This window comes from Augochlora pura, chromosome 4 (assembly GCF_028453695.1).
Source record: "Augochlora pura isolate Apur16 chromosome 4, APUR_v2.2.1, whole genome shotgun sequence".
Classification (NCBI taxonomy): Eukaryota; Metazoa; Arthropoda; class Insecta; order Hymenoptera; family Halictidae; genus Augochlora; species Augochlora pura.
The window spans coordinates 1,392,586-1,417,451 of NC_135775.1; the positions used below are offsets into that span (position 1 = coordinate 1,392,586).

General features: G+C 49.6%; 1 protein-coding gene and 3 long non-coding RNA genes across 8 annotated transcripts in view; 3 read left to right on the forward strand and 1 right to left on the reverse strand.

Annotated features, from left to right (window-relative positions):
* Sano (CABIT domain-containing protein serrano) overlaps nucleotides 1-2,544 on the reverse strand; it is a 39,186-nt gene extending 36,642 nt beyond the window's left edge. For 2 of the 5 annotated variants that reach the window (XR_013493995.1, XR_013493994.1), the window contains exons 1-2: nucleotides 694-2,542; nucleotides 77-272 (exon numbers count right to left, since the gene is read on the reverse strand). Coding sequence is in view for 1 of the 5 variants with exons in the window: in XM_078179950.1 (XP_078036076.1) it covers nucleotides 80-272; nucleotides 694-2,387 (1,887 nt within the window). In the remaining 4 variants the exon portion in view is untranslated. Of the gene's footprint in view, nucleotides 1-76; nucleotides 273-693 lie in introns of all 5 variants that reach the window. The other 3 variants (XR_013493996.1, XM_078179950.1, XR_013493997.1) reach the window with 2 other exon arrangements.
* LOC144469543 (uncharacterized) lies at nucleotides 5-1,539 on the forward strand. Its single transcript, XR_013494002.1, has 3 exons — nucleotides 5-500; nucleotides 708-1,133; nucleotides 1,222-1,539. It is a non-coding gene; the product is annotated as an uncharacterized LOC144469543 (long non-coding RNA).
* Nucleotides 2,213-9,930, forward strand: LOC144469544 (uncharacterized). Its single transcript, XR_013494003.1, has 5 exons — nucleotides 2,213-2,324; nucleotides 5,771-5,923; nucleotides 6,206-9,050; nucleotides 9,154-9,269; nucleotides 9,349-9,930. It is a non-coding gene; the product is annotated as an uncharacterized LOC144469544 (long non-coding RNA).
* A 50-nt stretch (nucleotides 9,931-9,980) lies between these two features.
* On the forward strand, nucleotides 9,981-20,406 carry LOC144469192 (uncharacterized). The gene is made up of 4 exons (XR_013493929.1): nucleotides 9,981-11,838; nucleotides 12,932-13,063; nucleotides 13,552-13,943; nucleotides 16,362-20,406. It is a non-coding gene; the product is annotated as an uncharacterized LOC144469192 (long non-coding RNA).
* Nucleotides 20,407-24,866: the final 4,460 nt, after the last annotated feature.

The following is a 24,866-nucleotide window of genomic DNA, read 5'->3' on the forward strand; positions in this document are numbered from 1 at the left end:
AACGTCGAAGACCAAGTCGACGAAGAACGTTGACGTAGTTCGAGCTGATTTCGGATAAACTTAAAATGGTACTCACGAGTTAGAGGTAGAGCGTGCCGACGCGTCGAGGTGCCACCACGGTGACAGCAAGGCGAGGTCCGCATTTAGTCGGCGGCAACGGAGCTGCTGTTGTTGGCGGCGGGGTTTCTGGTCTGGTACAGCCTAGTCCGCTTCCACCGCGTAGCTCCCACACCAGGTTCGTCAGTGAACGCGGTCTGCTCAGGCGCCGCGATCTGCGTGGTCATGATTTCATCGAGAATTATAAAAATTATGTAGGATGTACATATATAAATTCTATTTGAAAAAGCCAGAGATGGATATTACGACGTTAGGCAAACCTACTCCATCCACCATCTTGATATACTAAACTGGTGCTGCCACCTGTTTCTCAGTTAGACAACTATACTTTAAATTTAACCGTTTGCACCCGAATGGCGTCTGTGAAGCATCAAGGAATATTGGTATGTCATTTCCAAAATCATTTTGATGTTATTAAAGACCTGTCTATTTAAACGACTGCTAGAAGTATAACTGTTTGAAAAGACTCGATTTCGCACTAAGCAATCTATATCGGTCACTTGACCGTGGCAGGTAATATCATTTTTATAAACACGGTCCAGTTACTTTTGAGTTGTATAACCTTTATGATAATACCTTTTTTCCGGCAGCTTAGCGCCAGCACCAGAGTCCCCCGACGTTCTGCCACCAGAATGGCTGGAGTCGAGCGTGCCGTCGAGCTCCATGGCCTGTTGTAGATTGGTCAGGCTCTTGTATCGTATGTTGAAGAGGGGCGAGCCGCCCTTATATCCCGGCGGCATCTCCTTGAGAGGCGACGCGCTCTTCTGCCTCATCAGAGGACGGCCCCTCTGAGTGCCGCTGTTCTTCACGTAGAGCTTGGCAAGTGGTGGCTTCTCGACCCTGGGCTGAGGTGCCTCTTTGACCGCGCGCCTTGTCCTCTTCTCCGCCTGGATCTTCTTGGTCGGTATGGTCTCGATGGGCGGCGGTTCTGGTCTGTCGTCCAAAAGCGGCGCGATGGTGACTGTGACCGGTGTCAGGGGCGGACTGGAGCCCTGGGTCGCCGGCAGCGGACTCTCGTACGGGGACCTGACGCTCTTCGGCAGCGGGGCGAATCCGCGCACGTAATCGTAGATCTGATCAATCTCATCGTATTCCTCTGTGCAGGCGGATGGCGGCACGCGGTTCTCGTCCCGGTATCCCGCGTGTCCGGGCCCCGAGGAGGCCTGATGCCCGTTGCTATGGTAGTGATGGTGGTGATGATGGTGGCCGGCGTTGTTCCTGTGATGGTTCAAGTTCGGCCCGTTGTCCGAGTTCGTGGAGGACCGCCTGAGGAAGCCAGTGCCACTTCTGGTCTGCCTGGAGGGCTTGCTCTCGCCGAGGCGGCCGTCGAGTACGTGGGCTCGGTCGGCCACGTCGGCGACCAGCCGGGAGGCCCGGTCCACCAGCCTGGTGAACTCCTGCATCGACCTCAGCGCCTCCTCGTTCCTCGCTTTCACCAGTTTGAGGGGCGCGGCCAGCGGTAGCGCCACCGCCGCGCCCTCCCGCTGCAGCGGCAGCGCGAACACGTGCTCCTCCTCGAAGGTCGAGAGCAGCCTGAGCTCCGGGACAAACTGCGAGGAGGATTTGAGTCCCCTGGGAGGCTGGCCGTGCACCAGTCGCACCGTCAGCGGCAGCCGCTTGCTGAGCAGCGCCCGGGCCGTGTGCACGCCGCTGATGTTGTCCTCGCGCGCCAGAGCGCTGAACCGGCCTCGTTGCTCCATGCCGAGCAGCACGCTCTCGCCGCGGCAGTCGACGCAGCGCAGGAATCTGCCGCGGCCCGGGAGGCTCACCTCGCCCGCCGTCACGATCGTCTCTCCCGCGGCCAGAGTCCGCGTCCCCTCCGGGACCACTATACCCGTGTCGTCGTCCACTCTGCAAGCGATGCCGCGCACCGTCTCGCGCACCAGCGCGCCCTCCTCCGGGCAACGCCGGCACAGCTCGCTCACCGACTCGATGCCCCGGACCGCTCTGCCCTCCTCGCTCAGGATCTCGAAGTAGCCGGCGTACGAGTCCGGGATCGCCAGCCGCGGACCCACGCCGACCACTCGCCGACCCTCTTTGATCTTCACCGCCTGCGCGACGATCTTGCGGCGACGCCCGGCCGACACCAGCAACGCGGTGCTCTGCAAACTAGGCGCCGGCAGCGTCGGCACGCCCAGCCCACCGTACTGGCCCTTCGTGATCTTGATCACCGCTGGCAGCCGATACTTGGACACGAATTCGCGAAGGTAGGTCGCCTCCTCGGCCCACCGGGCCGCCGCGACCACGATCTGACCGTCCGTCGCGGCCATCCCGGCGCTGACTCGCCGTCCACCCTAGCGACCGCAGGCCCCGACCCCGACCCCGATCCCGATTCCGGCGTCACCTTACACTGGGCCCGCTCAGGGCCCCGTACGAAACCTCCTCGCTACTGATGATCCTGCTGCTCGCACGCCGTGCTTCTATGCTCCATCTGCAAATAGAATGTACGAATATGATATCAGTTTACTTGATCGTCGTTGGAAGTTGAAGAGAGGGAAGTCGCGAAGAGGTAAGAAGTACATTTGTTTCTTATCCAAATAATATCTCGAGTACGTCATACATTTGGTATTCTTTGATTGACAGAATCGTCCCTAGCTGGTTGGACCTGGATTTTTCACCCACCCTATATAACTATTATTCTTAGTCAGTTGAAGGGAACGCATCTCTGGCGATTATAAAATTACTGTAAAAATCGGCCCGAAATGGTTCCCCGATTTCATCAGTCCACCTACCATCTATCTTCGCGGAAAAATCACGTCGCGTCACCACGACCGGGTGAATCATCGGCAGAGATGAGTCCCCGCCGTTCCGTGGGCCCACACGGAAGTCCGTTCGCCCGATCCCGCGTCCCATTCTAACGATCCCCGGGCAATTTATCGCCGCGGTCGTGTGAAAGGCCCATTCAGAGTGTAACCGTGGCTGGATATCGAGGGGATAATGAAATCGCGCGGTGAAAATCGAGCCGTCTGAAAGGGGCCTTCAAGATGGCCCGCAGCCGGCCCGAGATAAGGACCGGGGTGACCAATGACCCGGGGCGTCGTGACAGGCGCGCCTCTAGGAAGTTATTCGACACACTCCTCTCTGTCCCGCATTCTCCTACACGCTCGTCCCCCCCGCCGCCTCCGTCCCTCGTCCTCCTCCTTCACCTCCGCGTTCGCCGGCTCGTTCTCCGACAGCTCGCGATCCTCTCTGCGACTCTCCGCGCGCGCACACACACAGGCTTTCACGGCGGATTCTAGCGGCGCGCCGCTCGATGCAAATTTGTATTGGAATTTTTGCCTGGGAACGGTGCTTTGATCGAACGCAGGAAACCGTTAAGTTCCTTCGCGGCGTGCGTGTTCCCGTGATAAGGCGATTACGCGATACGGGAACAGACGGATCGCGCTGTATCTGATACACGACCGGCCCGGCCCGATCCGGCACGGCTCGTCTCCGACCGATGGGAACGGGGAGCCCGCGTGGAGACATCTCTCTCACCTGCGCAACCGATTCTCCTCCGCTCGTTCGCTTTTTACGGGGCCGATCGCCCTTCCCAGCCACGGAGAACGTGTTAACACGCGAGTCATTTTACTCGCGAGGCCTCTCGATGTTGCCGCGAAACTGTTCAATATCGGACACCTAGCCGATGTCGGCCGATAGGTGCGTCCTCGATTCTGTAATGGGCACGTACAGATCCGCGGATAATATTCAACAGAGATTCGTGTACAATTGAACACAATATTCGGCGAAGATATCAGAATAATATAATATAAAGGGTGAGGATATTTTCTCCAAAATCTAATTGGGTAATCGGCCCTCTTTTTACTTTAACTAGAAGTTAATCGAGCTTCGCCTAAAAAGTAACTAATAAATAATTGTACAGTAACTGGACAGGATCCGTCAAAGTAATACGAGGTTCTTTGGATTTCAGATTATCGTCCCGTGTGTATCCCGAAGCCCGGTTACCTAACGAGCGTATACACCAGGCCCCGAAGTCTACGTGGATGGGCGGTGCCGCCGATTGTTTCGGATTTCTCCGAAGCGTATATCACGTCGGAGGAAAGTAACGATCGTGACTCGGCCATCGAGCATCGCGGCGCGGCCCGCATTAAACGATTCCCCGGACGAATTGCTTCACGGTTATGCCGATCGGCCACGGAAATTCCGTAACGTCGGTTATTCCGTAACGCGGCTCTTGGGAACAACCGGCCTGCTCCAGAACTATCTCTCTCTCCACGGCGGAGCTCCCCGATGCTTCCGTGTTACCTCCGGCGCGGCTCTTACCCGTATCGGATATCGTCCGGACGATTATATAAATCGCGGTCGCTTCGTCGCTTGCCACCGACTCCGCCCGATCGTTTCGCGCCTGCAATTACTGTTCTCCTCGGCTTTTTTACCATTAGACCTTCGACGATACCGACCTTTGTACACGCGAGATTTTTGTCAGCTTTTTTCTGTTTTACGACGATTCAGCGGAGCCGCTAAAATTGTTCTATCGCGTTCCAAAATCATTATTTACAGCGACAAGGTTTAGTTTTGAAAAGATTGTTGAAAGTAAAATTGTTGCTACGAGTTATTTTGTTATATAGAATAGAACGACTGTGAAGTGCAAAGGGTTGAATTTTCGTTGGCAAGAGCGAAGGTTTCCGAATCAGATTCCGGGGTCGGGCGGGGCACGCGGATCCAGGTCAGGTTATGTCCTGGGTCGGCGGGTTGGACGAGGGGGCCGATTAACCAAGGGACCGCGTCCACGTAAATCACTGCGCGTGTGTCCCTCCCTCGATCGCGATCGGATCGCGTTCCCCGCGATTTTTGCAGACGGTGGCGCATTCCCGGCCGGAGTAGCGTTCCAGCCGCGATAAAGGTGGACGCAACGAGCCCCCGGCTTGCGAACGGAGGGACGGAGCGAGCGAGGAGAGGAGAGCGGAGAGGGTCAGAGGCCCCGGTTGTCGTTACGCGTATCGATACGCGCCGCGATTATCGGCGCGAGTCACCGCACAGCGGTCTAGTGAAGCAGCCTCCTTCGTCAAAATCATTTTAGCGTCGCTTTTAGAAGATGTACATTGTTTATAGTGGTTTAGAAATAAACCCATCCGCAAGAACAATCGTTCAAAATATTGTACAAGAACTGAAAAATTTACTTTTGACCGTGGATCGCCGTCTCGCGGACCAATGCGTCGAGGAGATAGGGTGGGGGGAACGGCAGGGGCGGGGAGAGGCAAGGACAATCGCGGCGGTGGCCGGTGTCGAAATCGGCTCGACGAAACAAAAGGATCGTAGAGACATCGGCGACGTGGTAGCCGTGTACAGCGCGCGGAGCCACGGTGAAAGCTGCCCGGAGCTGCAGCATATAATTCGAGGGCATGTCGATAAATCAGCCGACGCGAGCAACAACGAGAAAGAGGGAAGGACAGAGAGACGGACGAGGAAAGGTGGAGAGGAGAGACACGGGGGAGACGCCGTGTGCGTTGCGAGTTGCGACACACGTTCGTCTATTCGTGGGCGGCTTGTTCTCCGCGCGCAGCGTTGCTCTCAAGCGTATATATCGTCCGCATCGAACGGCGTCGATAGCTGCTCTCCGCGCTATCGGGACGAGCCGACGAGATTGTCTCTCTCGCCACGATGCTTTCCGAACTTTTATGCCGGTCTTTCCAAGCTTTCTTATTGTCCACAGACTAACGCGCGACGCTGGTTCGAGTGCATCGCAGCCTGAACGCTCTGCGAGCCACTGGCCTTGCCCCGGGAGCCGCGAAGCCACGCCCATTCGGGAAGGTACCACCCTATGGTCGTGATAAAATTACGGAAAAAATTGGATGAGGAAAACAGAGTAAGATAGAATTAATATTTACATAAATTATATTTTAGCTATTTTAATATTTGTATGTAAGTATATATTTATACAATTATAATGTAATAAATGGCTCATTTCAATAATATGAATGCGACATACGCATCGACGCGCATAAAATCTACAGTCTGAAATGAGCCGCAACGCCAATCGACTGGTGCGCCATCTTGGCATCGTTTTCGAAGTTAAACACGTGACGAACGAGTAAGAATAAATAAAATCTATCCAGCGAGCGAGATCTGACAAAGGATTTCCTTTCAGGAGAAGCGTGCCGTCAGCGAGGATAACTTCTGGACAGGCTGCGCGGTTGATAAGCGGCGAAAGGGGGTTAGCCGGACGAGTTCCCGTCGTCCCTCTCGACTACGTGACAAGCCGTTTGCGCCGGAGCTGTCGGGGTTTAATTAACCCTGTTGGCGTTCTCACGAAAAACTTGTCGTATCCGGCCGGGCCGCATCGGTTTCGCAATCCAATTTCGCGGTGTATTAATCTAATTACGGGCGGGCACGTATGCGGCAACTGTGACGTGCAACTATGCGAACGGTTTGCGCGGCTAGGTTAGGGCAGCTGGCGCTGCCTTTCGTAATCTAGCGCGGTTGATGGCGGTTGCCTGCCACCGCCGCCGTTGCCGTCGAGGAGCTTCGACCCGAGAGAAACCCTGTGCTCCGCCGAGGAATCTAGATTGATATCTCGCGATGCTGCGCGACCGATAGCCGCGCTATCCTGCCGCTAATGACTCAAGGACGCTCGGATCTAGGCCGCTGTTGACACATACGGTGGCTCGAACTCGCGAACGATCTTATAGGTTATGCGAGCCGTTTATTTTGAAAGTAGCCAAAGTTCATTTGTCATTTATTTCCGGTTATCCATTTAAATGTTTAAAAAACATTTACGCAATATACATCCAGCGGTGTTAGAATTATTTAAAATCTATTGATATGGAAGTACAGCATTGTTTAATGATACATTGTTAATCATCGGTGAATGACACGGCGCTAAAATTGTTAAACAAACTCTTGGTAGAAAGCAAATGATACAATTAAGTTACGTTTAAGTTGCAGAGGCAGTTCACCGGCTGGGCAAGTCGCCAACCTGGCAGCCATGGTCCGCACTGTTCGGTAGCAGACACAGGCCAAGGAACGTCTCAATTTCGTCCGGAAACGCGGACACCTACGATTCATCTCGGCGCTGTCAGCCCCGCGGACTATCGGCTCGCGTCGCCGCAAAAACAGGGATTCGCGACGCATTTCTCATTCGAGTCACGCGACACGCCATCACGATCCGGTGATCGGCCAGGTGTCGGCCGGCTATACCGGCTTCGCTTCCGTCAAACGCGATGCAACGCGATGCGACTCGCTTGCGACTTATAAATCATTCGCGACGACGCGAAATTCCTGGATCGTATCCGACCGTGTAGAAGGAGGATCGGCGGTTCATTAGTTTGACCGGTTATCGCGACAAACTGATGATCGGATGGCTACATTGTATGGACCATTAAGGAGTCGCGATCAGGTCCGGGCCGGCCAAGGGAATCGACTACGCATGGCAACGCATACGCGAGGAGATCCGCGCAATGGCGTGGGACGTGAAGCGTCTACTCGGCGATAATTCTAAATTATAATCGGACAGAGATTCTGCGTCGCGTAACTTTGCGAGAAAAAATCGTAGCGACATCGTTCGGCCCTTAATTTAAAGGGGAAGGTTCGAACTTTGCAATGGTGCAAACGGCGTGCTTGGAAAAAATTTGTCTAGCTTTATAGAGGGCGTTAAAGTTGGCACTTTTTCGGTCCCGCGAGCATGTACTCCACAAGGGCTCGAATTTATGATAATAGAATTATGTGAATCCGTGATATTGAAAATTAGAATATGATGTTGTAAAGTAGAAATTTCAAGCTATAATTCAAAAGAAGTTTCATAATTTTATAATAACTTTCACGTCACCGCTGTTCGACGAAGAAAGACAGACGTCCGCGTACGTCGGTGACGTCCGCGTGGGCCGTCGGCGTCCCTCCGAGACGGATCTAACGATCCGTAGAAATAGGCATTTATTGCATCAATTCGAAATTTACAAGGGCCGGCGCTGCACACCGTTCGCCGCAATTCCGCCGACGATGCCGTGCGGTAATTAGACCGAGGCCGCGCAGGGATGTTTATTGCGTTCTCGCCATTTCCTGATAAGCAAAATGCCGTAAAATCGCGATCTTTCGAACGTTTAATGACGGCCCGTTCCCCCGTTAATTTTTATGAACGCCTATAAAATCGCGAACCGGCCAAATAAAATCACAACCGCCGCCGGCTTTTTGCGAATCGCCGGCCCCGATAATCGCGGATTATGCGTAAACATCTGTACACGGACCGACCATAATCCGTCTCCGTTTCTGCGAGCCACCGACGAAACGGAATCGCTTCGAGAGTCGTCGGCGAAACGAGAACCCCCTGGTCTCCCGGAGGAAAGCTCCATGAAAACGCTGCTTTAGTCGATTCCTCGAGGAATTTATATCGGCCTGCCGCGATTAGGGTCTCCGCAAAGTATTAGGGTGTCGGGCACGCTATATCATACAATATTATATTATATAAAATATAGATGTAAAATCTCAGATCTTGCGTACAATGTTCAATCGAATGAAAAATTCTAATCGACTTTGACGATTTTTGGAGATTCTATGTCGAGGCTATTCCGATCTCTGTCGACCGATCCTCCAAGTTTTAGCAAAACCTATCCAACCTGGATCGATCCAGTCCCCTCGAATAAGAAACGGCTTTCAACGGGCACGGAAGAAAAACGAGTCGGTCGATGAGGCCCGAGATTGCCGGGGCTCATTAACCAATTACTTTCGCCGGGGGGGTTGGGGGGCCCGGCAGCTTTCGAGGGAGCTCCCTGGGCCCGCGTGCTCGACATTCTGCCTTTTTTCCAGCTTTTGACTAGCTTCGGCTGCTGCCTCTCCACGCCGTCACCTTACCAGTAATAACTTCCTTCATCGACCTTGCAAGAACCGCTCCTCTCTCGCTCATCCATCATACACGCTGACCCACGGTTCTCAACCTTCCCTCCGGCCGCTTTCGGATCCCATCGAGGAACAATAGTCCGGTGAAGCAGCGATCGATGGCCGTAAGTCAATTTTCTAAATTTTATATTTTTAATATCTGTCTTTTTTCTAACTAGTTTGCAAAGAGATTTGTAATTGGAAATTTTATTTAAATTTATATTAGAGATATGCTACAGGTACTCACTATACACATATATCCAATTTCCCGGCAAAGTGCCATTTCACAGGCATTTTCAATGATGGTACAAAAAAATGACTCCAACAAAAGTTGCTCCACAAAGGTTTGCGAATTTAATTTTATTTATCATAAAAAATACTAATCGATTTCTTAAATGGTACATATTTTTGTTTTGATAATAGCTTGAATCGAGACGAATTCAACAACGTACTCTGATATAATTTTGAACTGTGAAGCTACGTTAAAAATAATTTTGACCGCGGCCTCGGCAGAACACTGTGCGCCACCATACGGGACGCGACGAGACGCGAAGACGCGGCGGCGTGACGACGTCCGCTTCTCAGGGTAGACACCTCATTACCGGAGTCGGTTAGCCGGCGCCCGTTTCGCGCAATCTTTCTTCGACCACGGTCCGCTGGACACTTCCGCCGTGCTCTTCTGTAATTATTGGTCTACCAATGACTCGCTGATAGCGACGACAGATCGTTAGCGTCGCCGCGCTATTTACCTGTTACTCCGCGGACCGAGGAAAGAATGTCCCGCGAACGCCAACGATTCCGGTCGCTGGAGTTACCTTCGACAGATTTTATCGGAATACTCCTTCATTATTATTCGTTATTATTATTATTATTATTATTATTTCTTGGTTTTATGACAAGCCTATTATTAACGCTAAAAATAAGCAATACTCATTTGTCAGTTTTAGAGGGTGAAATCAACCCCCAAATAAGTATACTTGAACCCCTATAAGTATACTTGAAGGCTCGGAGACTCATCGAAAGCTCGAAGACTACGAGAGTAATATCTGGCTTAATATCTGGTTGCTGCATTTTCGGAGGTCGGTTTTCGAAGCTCTCCGACAAGGCAGCGGCGCGAGTCCAAAGTAAAGAGCCGGTAATTGGAGCGACGGTTGCGTGCAATTAAACGGAGCCAATGCCGGCTGTTTTTCGCGTGACCGGGCACCGGGGCCCGGGATACGTGTCCTTCTTAAGATTCCGCGGCGATCCCCGAAACGTCTCAATAATTGCTAATTGGAAGGTGGCACGAGTTTAAAAAGTGGTCGCACGTCGTCCATCACGAATCAGAGCCGGGCCGTCGTCGTCTCGCACCACCTGTCTCGCATTCGACGCACCTCTCCCTCCCCCTCTCCCGCCGCGCTCTTTCCCGTCGAACGATCCCGCGTGCTCTGACCGGATTACCGACCCCGAAAAATTCGCGCGAACTCTCTTTCTTGCACACGGGCCCGGAATTCCGGTATTTTTTTTCTCGTATCGAGTCGAACGTTAACCCTTCCTAGCTATGAGATTTTTTTATCCTTTCACCATTTCGTTCTTCTATTTTCTTTATTCTTTTACTTATTCATTTTATCGGTCTCTCATTTTATTCTTTTTATACAGAATAAGTACATTTTTAATGAATTGACGAAATACAATTTTATTCCTGCAATAAATCAACTAAAAACAGTATGAATTATACATAATCCGTACATCGCGCACGCTAATATCGCAATTGAGGTTAAACGAAATTGCATAGTGCAAGCTGTTGTTCTTATCGAACGCGACGAGCCTATCGCCAAGTGTCCGGGTCTCCTTTTTCTGACGGCTCTAAATCAACGTGATCAACGTCGGCCGAACATTCTTTCGGTGAAGAGACGGCATCGTCCTTTCTCCCAATTCATTCCGTCACGTACTCCGCCAAAGGTCTCTCCTCACTCTCTCTCTCCGTCTCTCTCTCTTATCTCTTCTCGGTGAGCATCAGCTGTCTGGAGTCGCTGCAGCATCCTGCATCTCCCTGGTTTCTCTGCGGTTCAGAGAGCATCCTCCGTTTTCTCTACGGTTCGTGGAACGTCTTCTCTTTCCACCTCTCTCTCTCTGGCTCTCTTGCTCTCCCTCTCTCTCTCTTTCGCCCTCTCTCCCTTTCCCTTTCGTCCTGCCCCGTCACTGTCAATAAGTTATGTAGCGGCGCACGTGCGCGCCCGCTAATAGAAGTACAAAGCCCTGGCTGGAAAGCCTAGTAGGAAAGCAGCTACCGTGCCCAGCGGCGAAGGCACCGACGTAGTGACCGCAGAATCATCGTTCCCCGGGTACACGGACGCTGACAGCCTTTCCAATTGTGCAAGCCAAGCCACCAGATGCAACCGTCGATCGATCGATCGACCGGCCCCCGGAATTTAATGCCGTCGATTGTTAACGTCTGGTTAACACTGCGCGCCGGGAGCCGCTGCGTCGATGGAAAAATCGGTTTCGCTCGGCGGTTAACAGGAATTCTGAATTAGCGACGATGAAAATTATCCTTACGAAGATAGGATAAAGAATTAAAAAAGGCTATTTTCATATGAAAATGGCGCGGTTCATAGTTTCATTTGTAAATGAAATAAAAACGCAATTGGACAAAAGTCCAATTTAGTCAATTGACTAAATTATGTATAATTATACATTAAATACGGTTTATTATCATATATTAAATATAGTTTAATGTCTACTTGTCTATTTATAAATAGTCAATAATTTTAAATGTCTCGTTTAGCTAACAGCAGTTCGATTAGTTTCGTCGCGGTGACTTCAACGCGCGGTTAGGCGACGTACACCGGAGACTTCAACGCGTGGCAAGCTGGGAGACTTCGATGCCGGGTCGAGCGGTGTCGAGCGCCGCATAAGAGAGCATTTGCCACGGTAAATAATATCTTCTTACTAATATCGTTTACTTATGTCGTATTATAAATATAATATAGGTAAATATAAGTAGAAATAAATACAATAAAAGAAATATCTATATTATTATCTATTAGTTATAAATATCTATTAGTTATTTCCTTTTTTGAACATCTCAGCACCTGAATTACAGTACCGAGACGGCGGATAACCGTATTATCCGACTAATCCGCCATTTTGAATGGTGGCGCGGAAATGAAAAGTTAAATTGCTCCCGAAATTGATTAATGGCCGCGAGAGACTTAACTCGGTACAGTTTCGCCGGCGTCGCCGCCGCATTAGGTCCGCATTAAAGATGCGACCGGGAGCATCGCCGACCCTTAACCGCTCTCTCTCTCTCTCTCTCCCCCCTTGTCACGCGTCAGCGCCTCGTTAAGCCGGCATTGATTTATCCCGACGCTTATTTCGAATGACACTGCATTAATAACCGCGGTTATTTTGCGCGATAATTGCGCCGGCTAAGTCCCGCCAATAAATGGCTGCCTCCGTTCCGACGACGTGCGACAGGGGTGTATTTTAGCATCGCGATCCTCCGGGCCAGCGATACCGAACACCGGATTAGTAGTTATTTATTTAATTATTCGACTATTTATTACTTATTTAATTATTTATTTCTTTATTTCTTTATATAGATACCGATATTGATATTTTTATATTATTAATATTGATATATTGATATTGATGCATTGACGCTGATATTATTAATATTAATATAATAATAATTATATTATCCAAATAATTATACTATCCAAATATCTAATTTAATTTCGCATTTTCCTTCCACTAGGACGTTTCTTACGCCACCATAGGATCTCTACGCGCTTGCGTCACCTCTCCCCACTCCTCGCGTGACTTATTTCCCTGTCCACAGTGATGACACAGTTCAACACCGCTCGCCGCGTTCGCTCGACGAATCTCTGACGCAACTCGCGTCTTCTTTCATTTTTCCAACGTTCTGTCTTGTTCGCGTAATAATTTTCGTCTCTTTACGCGCCTCCTTACCTCCCCTCTCTCTCTCTCTCTCTCTTACTCACGCCTTTCACTCTCTTTGCAGCGGGCCAGGTCGTGTCACGCAGGTTAAAGCATCCTGGTTTTTTGCGACGGTGCTCCGTCGAGCCGGGGTTTTTGTCCCGCGCGTTGCACGTGCGACTGCTTATGAGCCGAGGACGATGGTCTCGACAATGGGGTGCGTATTCACGCGCGCGCGCGACCGCTATACATAGTAACAGCGTGCACGGAGCCCCCCTTGACCACCGTGCACGCCGCGACCAATCAACGGTCGCTCTTTGTTACGAAATTATCGCGGAACGTTAATGCTTCTTGCGACGGCCTCGGAAATTCCATAAAACCGAGGCAATTTATTTTGTTTATTATTCACGGCATCGCGGATCTGCCCGGTCGGTTGTGTAGCGAGTTAGTTCTGGACAGAGTACAATAGTGTGCAAGGTGAACATTTTTCTCCTTTTGCGGTGGGGACCATGTCGTGTATTATTACAATGTGGCTGTTAACCCTTTGCCACCAAAGGGTTAATTTATTCGCTTCTTTTATTCTTTTTTTTTTTTAATAATGATTGTGTTACGTTTAGCTATACTTTTAGACAGAGTTAATTAACTTTATATTTCCCTTTTTCATTTTGCAGATTATGATTTATTAATTATAAATTATTTCCACAGATTATTTGGATCTGTGCTTCGACGTCGACGCACAACGAAATATAAGAAATCGTCGTTTCCCGGAGAAAAACGAGCAGCGAATCTTCTCCGCGATGTAACCCGATCACCTGGAGGGCTCGTTAGGACGACAATCCGGCGAACGATTCGCTCGATCTTCCCGGAACGTAATCGTGTTTACTTCCGAGCATTCGAGCGAGACTGTCGGACGCTGGCCGCGTCGCGCGTCGTCGCGCCGTTTAGATCGCAACTCGAGAGGAACGGCGCAGCGCAGCGTCTTCTTGTCGGTCCCGTGGCTAGCCTTGTTCTACCGCTTGTCTACTTTCGACCTCGTTTTATACCCGATCGCCGATCCTAGGGAAACTGCTCGGAAATCTCGCGAGATTCTTTATATTGTAAGCAGATTTTATTATATTGTGTTATAGATTATTATATTAGGATGTCTCATGAGTTCTCTCCGCGCCACGCTATGTATAATCTCAGAAATATGCTCGATGAAATAATAAATATCGTCTATTAAATTCGCATTAATAAAATAGAAAGAAACTTATGGGACACCCTAATAATAATAATAACTATGTATAATGCGTCGACGCAGTGTTTTCCGAGAAGCTGAGTTCGGATCGAGACGATTTCATTTGAATCGAGCGCAGGAGCGGATCGCGGCGGCGTGCCGCATTATCGAGAGTGAAAATAATGAATAGACCCGGGAACACGGAACCGGACCGATATACCCCGCGAAAATTAATGGTCGGCCGAACGGAATCCGCGGAGCATTACGCGGCCGGCGACTAATCGCCGCGATGCGCGACCCTCTTACTTTGTCCCGGGATATAATATAACCCTCACCGGCTATCATTCCGCTCGTGCGCAACGTGTATTTATAGCGGATTGCGAGATTAAGTAAAATCATCGGCGGAGATCATTCACGGTGTTATCTTTTATAGGAGGAGATTTTGTTCGAGTTTCGTGTGTAATTTTCGTTCGATAGTTTGTCTTTGGTTGCGTTAAGTTAGCGTGGATCTGGACAGTTTTGAATTAATTTTTAGACAGAGTTTCGAGGGTTAAGGGAAAGGAATTTAGGGTTGATTTTGTTTTAATTTTAATTCCGCTTCAACTTTTATTTTATTTTAATTTCCTTTTCATTTTAATTGCCTTTTAATTCTAATTTCCTTTCGATCTGAATTCCGCTCGAATATTAAAACAAAATACGCTTAACACGTATATATACCTTGTGCGATCACTGTTACTAATCGTTCGGCTGTAAACCGCGGGAAAAAGTCCGTCGCGACGAGCTCATTTGCAGGGGCCTGTTATCTGAACGATCCTGTTAACACACGTCCGTCCGTTCCGCGAGAAAAATCGTCTTGGAAAGCAACGTTTCCTCCGTTCCCGTCGAATAGAAAGAAGCCCCCCGGTTTCCTGCTACCGTTCGACCAGTTTCGCCGCCATCCTCTCCCTCGGCACCGGCGATATTCCGTCTCTAGCCGCGTATCAAGAGAAAGAGAGGGAGAGAGAGAGAGCCGCGCGCGTACGAAAGGGGGGCCCCGCAACTAAGTGGACTCCTCTCGCCGCATCTACATTGCAGATGTTTCCACGTTCGCGCCGCCTCTTAATTGCGGCCGCTGATCGGGGCCGCCTTCCGCCGTCGAGAGTCGAACCCGCGAACACATCGCCCCGCGCGTTGCTTGTTCTACCATTTAGCGTTGCAACTCGGCTATCTGCTTCGGAAGACGGCGTTAAGTGAAGACGTTCCATCGCTGTCTCGATACCGAACGGGCTCTGCTCGGAAAGGCTGACGCGTCTGCCTTCGGACGAGTCGATTCACGGATTCCAACTTCTCGTCGCTCCCTAGTTGAACATACTATTTTTGAAAAGTAGGTAATCTTTCGCGGAAGTCGAATTGTTCGAAATATTTAGCATATTCGCATTTATTAAAGAATCATTTTAATTAGAGTAATTCGCAGTGTTAAATGCCATTTTAATTTCGTCCAAAGCAAATCGTAGTAGTACTGCTTTTATTAAATAATTATTTAGTAATTGAGAATTTAGTTGGAAGCTTAGATATCCGAGCCAATTAAATTATATATACTCGCACAACCTAAATATCAATTTAACTTCTTGAAATTTAAATAGCGTGATAACACCATGATACATAATTTGCCACTCAGAATATAGTCGCGTAAATGTAGGAAAGGGTGTGTAGTTCAGGTAGTCGAAAATTGTTGGCCGGTCGATCGTAGACCAGGAAACCGGATTCTAATGAAATGTTGAACCCTCCGAGGGAAGTGGTAGGTTCGCCGAAGAAGCGGCGTCTGCGAACGGCAGCGATGAATTCCGCCGGTGGCTCGGCACACCGTTTTGATTTTGACGATCGAACCAGACCCGATATCATCGCTCGTTCGGCTACATCCGATCCGCGGAGGTGGTTTCCTCCGCAAGAGTTTCCCACGAGCAGAAAAGGAAGGAAGAGAGAGACCCTCTCTCTGCGCTTCGTTTCGCTCGACATTGTTGCGCGCCGCGCAGTCCATGAGAAGTATTAAACCGGTGGGAAAATAAATGGCCGATTCAAGCGCACACAATCATACGCATGTTTATATGTACACGTATATACGCGCCACCCGCTACACCGTGGAAACTGTTCCCTCTTCAATTTGATACATTCATTTTCAATTCAGTGCCAGCTTCTCGTTCGTTTGTTCGGACGATTCGTTTGCGCAAGGGCGATTCAACTGACCGCAAGTTTAACCAGGCGGTTGGTGTTGACGAGATAATTGTAGATCAACCTAATAATGTTTAAATCTCTGCCCTAGGACCATGCAACGATATCGGGCGAAGAACTCTCGGCAAAACCGAGGAAAAAAGCTGGCAGAGACGAATGGTCCTCGATCGGGATCGAATTTACGAGGAATCGGGGGAGCCGAGGATCGTCGACGGTCGCCGATGTATTGTTATGAGGCAGGACGACGTTAAATGGCGGGGCCGGCGATCACGCGAGCTGGGTCCCCATTGGGTCCTCGCGATCGAAATTCACGGAGGGAGCCGACGAAAATTGCGAGGAGGCCGCCCTTCGCGGCGATGCGAGCGCGGCTCCTTGGCGGGTTTCGCCACTTATCTCCGATCGGGCCCAGTCTCATCTTGATTAAGAAGGCCCAATTGAATAAGATCGACCGATCGCGGCGAATCCAGGGAGGAACACGGCCGGCAAAAAAAGGAGCAGCTTCCTTGATGCCTTGATCAGCCAATTAAGCGGCGAGTCGCCTTCGCTTCGGATCCAACCCCTTCGCGTCGCCAGACTTCTGCTGAAATACTTTTACGATCGAATGCCGCGCCCCTGTCCGAGTAAAAACACATTATTCCCAAATAATATCAATGAAGTTTCCATTAAACGCGTCCGGTCCTTTTTAAGGGAATCGATCGACGGTAACGAGCTCTTTAATACGCGATCTTGTTTTACGGGCTCGTTCGTGCAAGAAAAATACTGTGCCATTGACAGTAACAATTACGACGCGGAGATGGTTAATTTGTTGCAGGGACAGTGGTAGAATATATTTTTTTTCAACTTTATGAATTGCAATGGGAAATTAATTTGTTGTATATAATATAAATAGTAAAATTAAAATAAGAATGTATACTCGCGTTGGAATAATACTTTCGCCTAATATTAGAAAATCGAAAATTTACACACGTTGATGAAATTATGCGAGAATGTCCCCGCTTCTCGAATAATATCGGAATTCTATGAAATCGTGATTCGCTCGGTTTTCCGATCCTGTTCCCCGCGGGCCGGATCTCTCGCTCAGAGCTTTCATAATACCCATAATACCGTGAGCGCGCACGCGGCCTCCGTCCGGTGTCCGCGGCAGTGGTACTTTAAAGTACGCTACTTTATTTAAACATTATACGAAGCGCGCGAGGGGCTCTCTGTGGGAATATCGAGAGATCGTGTCCGCCGCGGTTGCAAGCCTCTCTCCGACTTCCCTCGTTTCTTTCATTCGATCCACTGTATCTCCTTAATTGGGTGCTAAATAATGTAATAAACTGGTTCAGTGAGTTCGCAGTGAACGCTGTACCGCCGCTTACGCCCTTAATTATCGCGCGCACCCGAAACGTTTCCTTCTACGAGAGGAATTATTATCGGTCGAGTAGTATCGCGCCTAACATTCGCGGATACCGAGAGGAAGAGGCGGCGGCGGCGGCGGTGGAAATCAACATTTCCACGGTGACAAGCGCGATTAACGATTATAAATTGCCGGCTGCCTGTAACCGATCTATAATAATTTATGATAATTGATCTATTATAATTTATAACTGATACATGATCGCCTGTGATAAGGAATCTATGGTAATTTATAATGGACCGGTATCTGTAATAACCGATCTTTTAATAATAATTATTAATAACTTACGAGTCGGGATCGTTAATGTGATCACTCTTTGTAGGGAATTGGAAGTCTTGGAATCCAAGGAGAGGACCACGCGATTGGTGAAGCCGCCCCAAGAAGGCCGCGCACAATTTTAACTAGACCGGACAACCGAAAACGCAACACTGTCTCTGCGTGCCTTAACCTGAAACTGCAGCCCCATCCCCGCGCACGAAAGCCGAGGGCCTCGTGTTTCACGCAACAGAAGGTCGGTCGGGGAGAGCCCGAAGAATGCGGATCAGGGTTGCGGAGCCCATCGCTCACCGAATCCCACGCCCACGCGGTCGAACGCGAGCGAGGAACGCCGTGAAACTCTGCTCGCCGTGCCAACCGAGCTGGACAGAGGCGTTCGCGTTCGAACCGGGCCACTGTCCAATTATTTATCGGCGCCTTTCAACTCCTAAAATTCGCGAAATTCCAAGTACTTTTTCTTCCAATGTTATTGGATGGGAATGTCAAGGTTTTATATATTTGAAATGGCCGAAATTTTTATTTTTGAAAATTGAACGAAATTGAAATTTTTCAGGACAATTGTTCAGTTATTGTTTAGCGAACTAATCGTTTCAACTCCTGCAAAGGGCTCCGCTCGATCAAATATCATAAAGAGTTAATCCCGTACGAATACTTTTCGCACCGACTGTATAAAGGATCCGACGATAAAAGAGCTCTCGGTAAAGAACAGCACGGTCAATAACCTAGTTAGGGTAGGAGTGTGGGAGTCTGGGTTAGCAAACCGAGAAGTAGCAGCTTGTGTCAGCGGACACAGTAATCTATCAATGAAACCTCGGTCCAATACGTGCACGGTACACTCGACGGCAAAATTATATCGTCGCCTATATTTCGCCGCACGAATTGTCGATTTTCGAACAGCTGTAACTCCGTTAAAAGTTATTATAAAAATATGAATTTTACGTTAAATTGAAGCTTGAAATCTCTACTTTACGACAGCATAAACTAATTTTCAATATCACGAATTCCTATAATTATATTATTAGAATTCCGAGCGGATGAGAGCCAATGTCGCGATATCGACAAAGTACAGAGTTTAACGCCCCCTATAGTCTCCAAATAATTTTTTCCGAGTATGTCGTTTATGCTGTCGTAAAGAGCAGACTTTCCTCTTTAATTTGAGTGCTGATTGAAGTCGCTGCGATTTTTTCTCTCAAAGTTATAGCACTTTTAGTGACGGGTGTGCCGTTGCTATAGGTTTTGCCGTTGCGTATAGCTTTTGCTTTTGGATAAAAATTTCCCGTTTGCAAAAAGCAATTATTTTTGCATAAAAATTTTACTTTAGCATTTATAATATATTTTCGCAAAGATATTGGCGTTCCAATGCTCTCATTTGCACCACGCGGTAACAATATAACAAAACAATACATAATAATATAAAATAGAAAAATGCGTTGACGGCGGTAGGGGCCCAGTATCTCCGTCGATCGGGCCCCGGTTCATCGATCCAGCAGTCCTCTCCTCGCGATAGAGAGCCCTGCTAGCCCGATAGAGAACCCCCCCACCCCGCCCCTCCCCCGAATCTGCCCCCACCGCGCGGTCCTTGCGGCAGAGAATCGGGCACGTCGGTCTCTGTCGGGCCCAGCGCGCGCACACAGCTCGGGCCTGTGGTCCTGGTCTTCTCTTGTCCCTCGCTCGGAGGGCAGAGGTGGCTCGCGGAGTGCACGAGATCGCAGCAGCTATGCGCCAGCGGAAGGATCGCCAGCAGGGCTCTTATAGGAGGAGCGGTGGGCGCCTCCGCGTCGTAGTTATATTTAGATTCGCGCTGACCGGCTTCGTGCTTCTTGTTTTACATTTAGCCGGGCATCACACTCGCCGGCACCGGCAACGGCTTCGTCCTTCCCCCCCCCTCTCTCTCTCTCTCTCTTTCTCTCCCCCTATCTTCCCTCCTTTCTTTCTCTATTTTTCTCTATATCTCTGCCTCTAGCCCTCTCCCTGTAGACCTTTCTTTAGGTTTCTCTGTCATTCTTTCTCTTGATCTCTCTTCAAATTTCTCTCTCTCTCTCTCTTTAAATTTTTGTCTCTCTCTCTTTCTCTCTCCTTAGATTTCTCTCTCCCTCTCTATTATTCTCTTTCTCTAGATCTCCCTGTCTCCTTCTCTCTCTCCATCCCTCTTTCTCCATCTCCCACCGTCTCCGTTCTTCCCCTCTAGTCCCTCCCTTCCGCCCCTCTCTCTCTCTCTCTCTCTCCGTCTCGCGTCGCGTCGCTCCTCGCGAGCCCGCAGCGGGAGAGATCCTGCGGGAGATCGTACCCGTTTAGACTTTAGCCGAACACGTCTCGCGTCGCGAGAGGCCCGACGCGATCCTACGCGCGCTCATGTTCATCCTCGTGAACGCGACTGTGATTCGCCTACCCGTCGCACAGTGGTCTGTCTCTGAGTGACGGCGATATCTGACAAAAATTATTTTAGCGTTGTTGCAGAACGTCGTGGTCATAGTACTTTGTTAATAAGATGTATAATAGTACTCTGTTAATAAGATGCTAATATTTATTAATGTTTATTAATAATTGTTATTTATTAATCTTGACCGATTTTCGCCGATCTTGGTTTCGCGGTATCAGGTTCCAATATTGTCGATAGAGGAACGGACCGGGTCGCGGGGCCCGATCGGGCCCGGTTTCCGGGGTAATTGCGAGCGCGTCACGATACACTTGCACCGCCGGTAGCGATGCATCCCGGGCCGAGGGCCCGATTTTTTTCCATATTACACCGTTGCATCCTGCGCGGCCGCTTAACGGGTTATTAGCTCCGATTAGCGGCTATTAATTTTGTTGCGCGATAATCGTTTCCAGGCTGTGGGCAGCGGTTCGCGCGCGACCCCTCCGCCATATTGAATTAGTCCCGCCGGCACTTTTATATCGAAACGAAGATTAATTCCAGACGGATTCTGCCACGCATTATGCTCCGTTCCCTCCGCAGACTTTTTCGATCTTTTCTCCAATGATCTTCCCCTACCCCTTTACCCGTTCGTTCGACAATTTAACGGGATTTTATTTATGGTGTATACAAGAGAGTCAAGCAAATAATTAGTGGAATTTATTATACAAAATTTTAATTTAAAGAAGTTCGTACGTCTCGTCAATGAAATTTGTTTAAGCGAGATCACCCGGCAGAATGGCGGCGTACGTTTCCGTGGTCTTCCGTGCGCGCGCGCGAGCGAGCGAGCGAAGAGAACCGGGCGATCGGGTCCGGCCCTTTGTTTCAGCCCCCGGAGGGGTTTCGCAGCTACTCAATGCCTTCGCGTTGCCGTCGCCCGGTGTTGCACGACGACGAGAATGTAGCCGCATTGTAGCGAACAACAACAACGGGCCGTAACTAAATCCGCCGTCAGTTCCATCCGTGGAAGTCCTTGGAGCGCGCGCACGCCCGCGTCTCTGACACACGTACACCCGTTCTCGCGAACTACCCCGCGTGGATAATCGAATCGATCGTAAACTCTGCTGCTCTTCGACTGCTCCGTTGCAACAGTGATTGCAACTAACCGCGGCGATCCGTGGCCGAAACTCCATTTTCCAAGCTTGGTAGGTGTCAACCCTTTGAAAATTATTAACCCGTAGAGTTACGTTGATTTCCTACTATTATTATTACGAATTATTTCTTTGATTCTTGATGATTGTCCTGGTTTACTTTCACCCCCAGATTTCGATGACAGGTGATTCAAATTTGATTTCGATTTAATAGAAACGATTGGCAGCCATATTTATCGAATCGTGCACGTTTTATTTATCGAAACGTTCGTCACGAGTCTGACTCGTTTTGTTATAGTGCAAGGGATTAGACCGCACATTTAAGCAACAATATTTTTACTCCCTTTCTCGGTCTTCTCTCCTTTAACAGTGACGCGTTCGTTACGGTACCACGTCGTTCTACCGCGCATTCTTATTTATACGACTGCTAAGTATACGGTTCACGCGAGGTCCGCGGCGATACGTCGACGCCCCGGCTCAATAAACAGCACACACTTTTGCTCTCCGTTTCCCTTTTCCGTCTCCTCGAGACACACACGCACTCCGCTTCGCCGGCGATTTTCCTCGCGTTCGTTCCACACGTTTATCGCGCTGTTCGCCGCGTGTCTCTTGTCCACCGCGCCCGCTCTCCGACATCTGCACCTGCTTCTCTCGGCCAGGAAACGTTTTCCTAGCGCCGTGAAATTATCGAGGGGATCGATGCTTCGTTACGAGGATATATATATATAATAGTTAATAATTGTTAAAAGTTGTGTTCACTGTGTTAAATAAACGTGACGTCACGGCGGTCGCAGAAAACGCGCATTAGGAGATACTTATATAATATTCTGTTATTTATACCGGCCGTCGCATGGACATCGGATATGTCTGGTGCTCGCACCGAAAGGGTTAAATAAGCGCAGTGGTACCGAAATGGGAATTGCTCGATATCGTATTAGCCCGCGAAAAAGGAAGAGAGAGGAGAAGAGGATGATCCAGCTGGCCGGCGAATCCGTCGGAGGATTCGAGCCTCGCCACGGCTGTGTGGATCTGATAAAAGAAAGGGGATCCGCACGCCCACGGGGGATCACGAACCCCGGTTGTGTCCCTCCGGTGAGGCTCGTCCCGGCGGCGGCAGGATATATACGATTTAAATAATTTATCAGGTGGCGCGGGAAACACGGCCGTTGGTCTCGCGTCCAATTCTAAGATATCGGCGATTAACCCGACGGACTTTTTCAGCCGTGTAATTGGCTGCTACGGCCGAAGCAATTATCGATTCTTTTTTTCCGCTCGCGGAGGGACACGGCGCGTATTCTCTTCCCCCCTCTCTCTCTCTCTCTCTCTCTCTTTAACTCGCGCCGAGCGATTTATACCGATTTGTATTTATGAAGACAAGTCGCGTAGCCTCCGCGCGCCTGTCCCCCTTTCAGTTTACGCTGGCCGCGCGATTTTAACTGGTTCTGCCAGCCGTTCGCCGCCGATCTTCGGCGCGGATCTCGGTTATTTCACTCGGTTATTTAACCCGTCCCTGCGCGCGGCCTTTTTTTTTAACACGGCCACCGCAATTTGCCGGCGACGCGAAATAATCCGCCGCGAGGAAAGAAAGAAACTCCTTGATAAGCGGGTCTCCCCCGTCGACGGAATTGCCCATCGCGCGCGCGCGCGCGAGCGCGTTCCCCTTCCTTTTATACGCGGCCCGCGCGATCGCAATTAATCCTCGTGATTGCGCCGATGATGCGCCGGAGCGTCGTTTCTTTTGCGTCGCGAAATTGCTCGATAACGGAGTCGCGCGACGATCGCGACTCGCGTCGGCCGATCGGAGACGCGGCGACGATGCCACCTCTCTCGCCGCTGTTTCGATTAATTGACGGGTCGATCCGTGGGACTTTCAATTTTCTTCGCGGACGGGGTGAGGGCTTCTTTGATAAATATTATTATTATTAATATTATTTGTTAACACGTTCCGTGCCGAGCTATTTTTACTCCACTCTTCACACTAACTACTTGATACTTTACTAAAAAAATATATATATATATATATATTATATGATTATTACTATCGTATACATAACGATGAATGAACTTATTACGAGCCATTATTGTAGCAGAAATTAATCTTTACTTCTAAATTTGCTGTAAACTATCTTTCAATATGATACCGTATACCTGACATGTACACCGTATATCTAAGAAATACAAGATAAAACGACGGCGGGAGTTGCACGCGTCCGTAGCGCGTGCGTACATGTAAATTACGATCTAACTGTTAAAAAGACGGCGGCGGCTGCCGGGAACAGTCCAACGAGAGGGGCGGTGCGTCTTCGGGCTGATTGTAAAGAACTCCGTTTAATGAGCTAGAAATTCTTTGCCGGCGCGCGGCTCTCCGTTAGCAGTCTAGCGGTTGGGACACCAATTAATTCTGCCGACGTCTCTCGTCACGTTTACCGCGTGAACAGCCGCGCGCGGAAGACCGCGACGCTTTCGACGGTTTTCAAAACCCTTTTGCTTCCACCTACGATGCCTAATAAATTGTAATAAATTGTGAAGCGTTCGCAGCAGGCGCGAGGAAACCGTCCTCGACCGGCGCGGCGCGGCGCGGCGGAAACGGCAAGAAACGCGTCGAAGAAAGCGCGTAGCATCCGGCGCGGCGGCGGACGGCGGTAGGCAAAACCCAGCGTTTTCCATCGTTTTTACGGCGTGGCGAGGCGAGCCGAGCACGGGGTCCCCCGTGGAAAAGGTGCATCGACCCGTGGGCCCCCGGCCGCAGCCGCCGCCGCCGCGCTGAGCATTTTAATTGCAGGCCTCTGCACGGTTTTTCTAGCGGCGGTAGGAAGCGAATTACAATCGCAAAAAGGAGCGACGGGGGCGAGGAATCAGCAATTAATTCATCGGGCGCGGGAAATATCAGGAAATTCTCTCGGGGACGCGACTTCAGACCACGTGCGCACCACTTGAAACGTTTCCAGGCCTGACTGACGTCGCACCGCGTTGCGCGTTATTTAGAAGAGAGTAAGGAGCACCGTTTTATTAGCAATAATTTCGAAGCATCTTTTTCGATGTATTATTTTGATACTAGAGCAGAGCGAGGACAGCGAATATACGCTACATATTTTTGGAGATACACTGAACCGATTTATAAACGAAGCAATACTAGCTATTAATTACGCACACTGTGTAATCTTTTTATGTTTTACTTTTATATTATAATATCATTTTTCTTCTCTTTTTTTAATACAATTTTTTAATTTCTTCAATTTTATCGCCGCTTTAATATTATCGTTTCAATATTTACAGTTGCCGACGACTGTGCTGTAAACGTTGGCTCCGAGCATTAATATTAATTAGAATTAGAGAATTAATAATGCTCCCCGGTGGGTTTCGTGTGAACGTGACCCCGGGAGCACGCGCGCGCCAGACACGGGGAACGGGCTTTTC